General features: G+C 33.4%; 1 protein-coding gene across 1 annotated transcript in view; it reads right to left on the bottom strand.

The window, feature by feature from the left end:
- Positions 1-6,969: 6,969 nt before the first annotated feature.
- HELRODRAFT_105121 (hypothetical protein) overlaps positions 6,970-10,012 on the bottom strand; it is a 4,489-nt gene continuing 1,446 nt past the window's right edge. The window contains exons 5-11 of the mRNA XM_009020686.1: positions 9,743-9,875; positions 8,850-9,010; positions 8,658-8,743; positions 8,501-8,556; positions 8,118-8,199; positions 7,772-7,940; positions 6,970-7,509 (exon numbers count right to left, since the gene is read on the bottom strand). Of these exons, the coding sequence (XP_009018934.1) occupies positions 7,438-7,509; positions 7,772-7,940; positions 8,118-8,199; positions 8,501-8,556; positions 8,658-8,743; positions 8,850-9,010; positions 9,743-9,875 (759 nt within the window). The 3' untranslated portion in view covers positions 6,970-7,437. The remainder of the gene's footprint in view (positions 7,510-7,771; positions 7,941-8,117; positions 8,200-8,500; positions 8,557-8,657; positions 8,744-8,849; positions 9,011-9,742; positions 9,876-10,012) is intronic.

The following is a 10,012-nucleotide window of genomic DNA, read 5'->3' as shown; positions in this document are numbered from 1 at the left end:
TGTGGTGATAATGATGATGATGTATAAAGAGATGATGATGACGATGATGATGTTAACTGCAATGAATGCCATGGAAATGATAATGTTGATGATGATGATGGTATGATTTTGTTGTTGTTGTTGATGTTGTTGTTGAGGAAATAAATGTTACCTTCATTGAAGTTTTTGATGGATTCAATGTTGTTGTTGATGTCAAAATACTTTGATTCTGCACTTATGATGATGTTGTTGTTGTTGACGATGTTGTTGTTATTGTTGTTGTTGACGGTATAACTTTCAATAAAGCTGATGTTAATGTTGTTGTTGTTTTTGATGTTGTTGCTGTTGTTTTTCATAGCCACAACCGAATTGTAGTCAGGAGGTGACGAAGATAACGATGACAAAAAAGCAGCAGGCGATGGTGCTGATAATGATGATAACAAAGTCGATGGTGGTGATGATGATGATGCCAGTAAACTTTCCTCCATAGAGACCATGTTAAATCACTTTTAATTGGGAAATCCTAATGAAGAATACTCGATTAGACGACTCGTAAAAACTACTACCACTACTACTGCTATTATTGTTATTATTATTATTATTATTAATATTATTATTATTATTATTATTTTATTATTTTGTTATTATTATTAATTTTGAATACCATGGGGCTTGTAAACTGTTATATACAGCCGGGTACAGGGTACTTAGTTCGTGTTTATGAGAGGGGTGATGAGGTATTCAAACTCTGTCAAATCTGTTAAATTAATTTATGTATTTATTATTAATTAAATTAATGTAATATATTTTTTAATTTATACAATAATTAAATTAAAATGGAGATGAATTGATAAATTCTTCACACATACCTTACGCTCTGCCTGAAAAATAATTGCAAGAAATATATATGAAGATATAAATATTAAAATATATATATATGAATATATATGTATATGAAATATCATATGCATATATAGTCTTGAGTAATATTTATATAAAATAAATTAAAAATTATTATTATTTATTTATTTTATTATGATCATAATTAACTGCAACGTAAAAATCACGACACACACACAGAGGGTTTAATTCTCACGGAAATTAACAATAAGTCAATCGAAGCACTCGTATATATACACACACAAACACACAAACAAACACACACAAACACGTAAGCGTGCGGTCTCCTTTGACACACGACGCACTTGTACACACACATATGCATACATACATACATACATACATACATACATACATACATACATACATACATACATACATACATACATACATACATACATACATACATACATACATACATACATACATACATACATACATACATACATACATACATACATATATACATACATACATACATACATACATACATACATACATACATACATACATACATACATACATACATACATACATACATACATACATATATACATACATACATACATACATACATACATACATACAAACACACACACATACATACATACAAACAAACAAACAAACAAACATACAGAAATAGATTTGATGCTAGCATGTATCAGTACATATGTTTCTTTGATTGATTACTCCTCTGTAAATTAAACGATATGCTCTTTACTAATGCAGTAGCAGTAACAACAACCCATATGAGAAGTATTGATATAACATGATGTTGGGATTGTAACTGTAATTGTAGTATATAGCAGTATATAGTAGTAGAAGTAGTAGAATAGTAGTAGTAGTAGTTGTAGTAGCAGTAGCAGTAGTAGCAGCAGCAGCAGCAGCAGTAGTAGTAGTAGTAGTTGTAGTTGTAGTGTAGTATAGTAGTAGTAGTAGTAGAAGTAGTAGTAGTAGTAGTAGTAGTAGTAGTAGTAGTAACCGTGGTTTTAGTAATAGTGGTTATTTTAGTTGTATTTTAGTAGTAGTAGAAGCAGCTACAACATCATTCAATTTTAAAACTGAAAACATTAAAAAACAAGAAATAATAACAGCAATTTGATAATTGTGGTTATTTATAGTTATCGCAAATATTATTATTATTTAGAGTAATGATATAAATTGTACAATTATTATTTCAGCGTGAAAATCCCTCTTTGTAAATCTTCAAATGACTTAATTTAATGTATGGCCGATTCAATCTTTTGAAATTTAAGCCAGTCAGCCAACCAAACCAACCAGCCAACCAACCAGCCAATCAAAGTTTCTTTGATTTGAACACGTGGACAAATATGATGATGATGATGATGATGATGATGATGATGATGATGATGATGATGATGATGATCATGATGATGATCATGATGATCATGATGATCATGATGATGATCATGATGATGATCATCATGATCATGATGATGATCATGATGATCATGATGATTGCGGTCTTGACGACGATGATGATGATTGTGGTCTTCTTGATGATGATGATGATGATGATGATGGCGATGATCATGATAATGGTGATAATTGAAGATAATTTTTTTATAATTCTAGGACGAATGAAATGAATTGTACTAACTCAAAAAATGATAACAATATATAGACTTTCTCTCTCACTTTCTTTCTTTCTCTCTCTCTCTTTCTTTCTCTTTCTTTCTCTCTCTCCTCTCTTATTGGTCAGGACAAATTTGGAATGCTAGCTTTCTATTGGTTGCTGAGTTTGTTCATAAAGGTAGTGCCGACATTTTAACCGTTATTAAAGGTAACAACAACAACAACAACAACAACAACAACAAAAACACCGCATCAACAACAACGACAACAACAACAACAATAATAATCATCATCATCATAGTTATCACCATCGAAGTTATATGTACAAAAGTAAGTGTTGTTAAACTAAATTACGAATGAGATTAACAATAACCCACATAGAAACGTTAATAAAATGTTTGTCAATAAAAAAAATAAAAAAAAAAAAAACAGACGAAAAAATATCATTTTATAATCTCGAAACGATCCCAATCAAGTTAATTCATAAAAGTTTAAAATAAATAATAAGGATTTCGTCAGAGCCCTCTGGATCTCATATATTCAAACAAAACAACGCCAACTAGCTAATGGTAAAGAATTGCCTCATTAGTATGCAAATTGTATGCGCATATCAATCAGCTATATATTGATTATATATATATATATATATATATATATACATGTGTGTGAATGTATATGTATAGATACGTATATATGTGTGTGTGTTTGTGTGTGTGTGTGTTTGTGAGTGCGTGCGTGCGTGTGTATGAAGTATCTGACAGTAATACTATATTGATAATTATCAAGATGATGACGATGACAACGATGAAGATGACGATGAAGATGATGAAGATGACGATGAAGATGATGAAGAAGAAGATGATGATGATGACGATGATGATGACGATGAAGATGATAATGATGATGATGATGATAAAGAAGATGATGATGACGATGATGATGACGATGAAGATGACGATGAAGATGATGAAGAAGAAGATGATGATGATGACGATGAAGATGATGAAGAAGAAGATGATGATGATGACGATGATGATGACGATGAAGATGATAATGATGACGATAAAGAAGATGATGATGACGATGATGATGATGATGACGACGATGATGATGATGATTGTTAAATCTCTCTACAGACTATGAAGAAGAAAGAACAAAATATAAATCAATAAAAACTTCAATCCATTATCCAACCATGTCAATATAAACAACGATGATGATGATGATGACGACAACGAAGATGATGATGATTAATGATGATGATGATGACGATGATGAAGAAGAAGTCGAGGCAGTTGGTAAAAGTATCATTATAAATTGTGTACTTATAATATATGCTTGTGAAAAAAATACATATAAACGTATGCACGCATACATACATACATACAAACATACATAAAACATACATACAAAAATACATACATACATACAAGCATACATACAAACATGCATACATACAAACATACATACAAACAAACATATAGTGACCAATACTGCGTATCGGCCATGCTTTAATTGGTCCAACTCATCTACATTATTAGTCACGTGCTTGAGTTACGTCGGTGGTGATGATGATGATGTTGTTGATGATGATGATGACGATGTTGTTGCTGATGATGATGATGATGATGATTGATAAAAATGTTTGAAAATTATTTTACGTCATTCTTATCATCAACAAAAGCAACAACAACAGCAAGACAACAATATAATTATCAGAATCAAAAACATCAGCATCAACAGTAACTGCAGCAACTGTAGCAGCTGTCACAGCAACCAGCCACAACCAGCCACAACAAGCCACAATCTTATTTGTTCGCCATGGCCCCAAGCCATAAATAAAAAGATGAATCGTGATTTGGAATAGGGTTGGCCTGTAATTAGGCCACACTGACCCAATTATAAGGTCAACAACATCATTCGCCTCCTCGCTATACCTCACTTACTGAATCATTCATTCATTTTTTCATTCATTCGTTCATTCGTTCTTTCATTCATTCATTCATTCATTCATTCATTCATTCATTCATTCGTTCGTTCGTTCATTCATTCATTCATTCATTCATTCGTTTACTTATAAACTCGGTCATTCGCTCATTTGGTCACTTAATTAATTAGTTAACTAATTAAACATATGATGAACATAGGACACCTACATATTCACATACATATACACTTACGTATTTTCACACACATACCACGACGCATACATTCATTCATACACACATTCACACACACACATTCATTCACACACATACACACACATTCACACACACACACACACAAACAAACATCCGCCAAAAAATCAAAGCGTGAGAAAGTGATAATTAACACAAAACTTGACACTAAAGTTATGACCAATGACAAATTATTATTATTATTATTATTGTGTTATTATTATTATTATTATTTATATTATTATTGTTATTATTATTGTTATATATCCGTTACATGCGACGAATGGTGATTCGTTCGTTCGTTTGTTTGTTTGCTTGCTCGCTGGTGGTTTCAATAACTCGTGACGTTAAATGTTCTCACAGCAACGACGACAACAACAACAGCAACAACAAAAGCAACAACAACACAACAGCAACACAACAAAAACAATAACAACAACAACAACAACAAAGGCAACAACAACAACAACAAAAGCAACAACTGCACAACAACGACAACAACAACAACCACAACAACAACCACAACAACAACAACGACACCAGTAGCAAGAGAATTGGCATAAATTGTTTGAACTATGGCTAAACAGTTAAACAGTCAGCTGGCGAACTCCGTCTGAATTACATGTTACATTTTTGTTATTATTATTATTAATAGTAATAGTAGTAGTAATAATAAGCATTATTACTATTATTATTATTACAATGATCATTATCATCATCGTTAACCGTGACCAAAGATTCCAAATAGGATCAGTTTACCAAAGAAATCGTAGCGGTAGGTTTGCAGCGACATCAAATCGTCTTGACAACCGCAATTAAGATTCTCATATCTATGGGGAACAAGTGACTCGATAATTGTTTGTTCATATCTATGTTGTTTTTCTATTCTTTGTATTTCTTATCTTTGTTTATTTATCAATGTCTATCTTGTTGATTATCATTCTTACGTACTTGCTAATTTTATTATGTGGAGTTTCATTTCATACAATGTGCATGTGTGTGTGTGTATATGTGTGTGTATGTGTGTGTGTGTATGTTTGTGTGTTTGTGTTTATGTGTGTGTGTGTGTATGTGTGTCAACATATGAATGAGCATGTATATTTAACATAGCGGTTTCTGGCATGGGATTCTTAGCATAATTTTCATTGAATGTGTATGTGTGCGTGCGTGCGTGTGTGTGTGTGATGTGTATTTGCATTGTCAGTGTGTGTATGTATGTGTGTGTGTGTGTGTGTGTGTTTGTCTAAATGTATGTATGTGTGTATATATATGTGTACACATTCGCATTTCTCAAGTTATTTCATGTTACTCAGTAATTAGTTAACCGAGGTAAAAAAATGAATTGAATAAGAAAGCGTTTATAAATTTATAAGAAAAAAACAAATTATTATTATTATAATTATTTTAATTATAATAATAATTATAATAATTATTATTATTTGATGAATTGGCTACAGGAGCGCGGGTGGTCTGCGGCCGTGCGCCGGATTTTTTTTTACATAATGATGAAGTGATGTCATACTTAATAAGACGTATGTGTGTGTGTGTATGTATGTGTGTTTGTATGTGTTTTTATGTGTGTGTGTTTGTATGTGTTTATATGTGTGTGTTCGTGCTTATGTATGTGTGTAGGTGCGTGTGCGTGCGTGTGCTAGCAAGTATGAATGAATGTATAAAACCTGTTGGATAGGATAGAGGACCTCTTTATATCAAACTACTCTTTTATAACGAACAATACGATACGATATTTTCATTTCATTATACCGGACAATACGTTATAACCGAACTGAATACAATACAATACAGTGACGTCAACAATGCCATAGAAAGGTTAAAGTTCAAAAGGTTAATGCCCATAACGACGGACTTTTGTATGTGATTAGTTTACGAGCCTAACTCGAACGCTGCTCAATTTTTTCCGAATTTACGGCTGTGTTACTATGTATTTAAGTTTAATAATAATAAAATTAATTATTGATTAATAATAATAATAATTAATAATAATAATAATAATACTTGTTATTATTAAAATTAACTTGTTTTAAATAAAAATAATAAAATATTTAAAGCTCGCATTTAAAGTTTTTCTATATTATTAGAAAGAATTGAGCGAGCACCCATCACAAACACACGCACACACACACGCACACGCACGTGAGGTTGGCCATAAAAATTTTAACTTTTGACCCGATGTTAAAACCGACCAAAAAAATGTCTTCAGATCTTTGAGGCCAAAAAACTCAGCGACCAAGTTAATAAATAAAATTAATTAAAACATACATCACCACCGCATACCGACAGACACCAACAAACCACAATACCAGCATTATTTTCATTATTAAACTAAAAAAAATTTGAAAAGATTTTCTTATTAAAATGAATTTTATTTAAAAATACAAATTTTGAAGTGATTTTTGGTAAGGGAAGAATGGTATAAAGGGTAGAAAATTTTTGATTTATGGCAGAATCAAAACGAATCGATAGTTGTGAAAACACGTATGTATGTATAAATAACTGTGTGTGTGTGTGTTTGTATGTATGTGTGTGTTTGTGTGTGTGTGCGTATTAAGCTATAAAAATGATTGTACAGACACCTTTTACGAGCTAGTATGATGTCTCGGTTAATATTGTTGCCATATAATCATGTTAAACAATCAAAGTATGTCATATGTAGCGATGATAATGAGGAAAATGATGAAGATGATGACGTCATGACGACGATGATGATGACGTCAAGATGACCTCATGATGACGACGGTGATGGAGAAATAATAACTATAGCCTCTCATCTCTTTACCACTCGGATCTTTAAGGGGTTTACAGTTTTCAGCGCGAACCTTTCAAAAACTGGCGGTCGCTGGAAGTTAATTAACGAAATAATAAATTACTACGTAAAAGTTACGTAATAATGACGTCATAATGACGTCATAATCACCGCCATCACCATTTACACTTCACCGTAACGTTTCTAGGAGTGAAATAGTTAGATCGTAATCACATCACCCCGAATTTCATTTAATAAGCGCTATACAAATGCATTTAATAATAATAATAATAATAATAATAATATTTACTCGTCACAACCATTGCAGTGACGTCACCAGAACATCGGGACTAACTTCCGTTTCCTCAGTGGCGGAAAATTTGAAACTACGGATCATGTGGACGACAGCCAACTTGACCTCCATCTTGGCCAGCCTCATGCCCACGCAGTTTCTTGGGCCGGCCCCAAAGGGCATGAAACGCATGGGGTCACTGGTATTTGGATTCCAATTTTTCGGAGAGAACCTGATGATGATGAGGGAGAGGAGGATGATTAGGATGATGATGACGAGGAAGAAGATGATGATTAGGATGATGATGATGTGAAAGAGGAGGATGATTTTGATGATGATAATTGTGGTGGGGGTGATGGAGCGATGATGGTGTTAATGGTGGTGGTGATAATTATGAATATGACGTCACCTCTCCGGATTGAAGACGTGAGGTTCAGGCCAAAATTCCGGATCATTGTGCAGCACGTAAATAGGAATGCCGACCAACATTCCTGACATGACGAAGATGACGACGACGATGATGATGATGATGCAAATAATAATGTTGGTGCTGATAATGATGTAAATGTTGGTGATGATAATGGTGAGGATAATGGGGTAAATGATGATGATGGTGATTGTGATGATGATGATGGTGATGATGAGGATGATGATGATGCAATCAATAATGTTGGTGCTGATAATGGTGTAAATGTTGGTGCTGATAATGATGTAAATGTTGGTGATGATAATGGTGAAAATAATGGGATAAATGTTGATGATGGTGATGATGATGATGGTGATGATGATGACCTTTAGGAATGAACAATCCATTGATGGTGACATCTTGGGCCGCTACTCTATCCGTTCTGTGATTGGTCGGTTTTATTTGTTCGTTCATCATTCGTTCGTTCGTTCATTCATTCATTCATTTGTTTGTTCGTTCGTTCATTTGTTCATTCGTTCATACCTCAAACCAAAAGGAAACATCCTCAAAGTTTCATTGAGACACATGTTTAGGTAGGTCAGCGGCTTGATTGAATCGTACGAAGGGTCCTTGATAGATAGATAGATAGATTGATTGATTGATTGACTGATTGATTATTAATTAACCAACGTATCAAACCAACCATCCAACCATCCATCCAACCAGCCAACCAACCTCATCACCAATCTTCTCAACAATCTCCTTGTACAGCTTCTCCTGCTCTTCTGGATAGCACGCCATGTTGTACGCGAAAAATGTCAAAGTCGTAGAAGTCGTCTCAAATCCGACCAAGAAAAACAACAGACTCTGGGCCAGTAAGTCTTCATCCGACAGGGCTAAACAATTATCATAATTTATGTTAATTATATCCGTATAACTCCAAATATCATAATTAATGTTAATTATATCCGTATAACTCCAAATATCATAATTTATGTTAATTATATCCGTACAACCCCAACTATCATAATTTATGTTAATTATATCCATATAACTCCAAATTATCATAATTTATGTTATTTCAGATTCAGATTCACGTTGGTGTATGCAAATTGATATAAAATAATGCAGATTTAAATTAACGAATGTACTATTCTGAAGCAGCAATAAGATTAAGAGATACTGATGTTGAAATGTAGAGTTGGTGTCAGACATGATGATGATGACGACGACGATGATGATGATGGAATGATGATAATGATACGATGATGATGGCGAGGATGATAATGATACGATGAAATGATAATGACGATGATGATAATGATATTATGATGATGACGATGATGATAATGATATTATGATGATGATGACGATGATGATAATTATACGACGATGATGATGATAATACAGAGATGTTGACGATGATGATAATGATATGATGATGAGGGCGATGATGATAATGATACCATGATGATGATGATGATGATGATAGTAATGTGATGATGACGATGATGATAATGATACCATGATGATGATGATAGTAATGTGACCTCTTTTGGTGTATGCTGATTTTTGGTTACTACTACTACCACCACTTCCTTCCTTATCATTCCATTTGATTTTATCACCATCCTCTTCATCATCGTCCGCATCATCACCGGTATCTTTGTGAGCGTTCAACAGTAGTTGGAGGAAATCCACGTGTTTCTGTGTGTGTGTGTGTGTGTGTGCGTGTGAGTGTGTGTGTGTGTGTGCGTGTATCTGTGTCTAAGGATTTGTGGAGAGTCCCTATTGAATAACTTGTGTATGTATGTGCGCGCGTGTGCGTGCTTGTGTGTGTGTTTATGTGTGTGTGTGTATGTGTGTGCGTGTGTGTATGTATGTGTGTGTGTGTGTGT

The sequence above is a fragment of the Helobdella robusta genome (genome assembly GCF_000326865.2).
Source record: "Helobdella robusta unplaced genomic scaffold HELROscaffold_281, whole genome shotgun sequence".
Taxonomy (NCBI): Eukaryota; Metazoa; Annelida; class Clitellata; order Rhynchobdellida; family Glossiphoniidae; genus Helobdella; species Helobdella robusta.
Note: the sequence above shows the minus strand (reverse complement) of the source record. Positions and strands in the feature narration are given on the sequence as shown.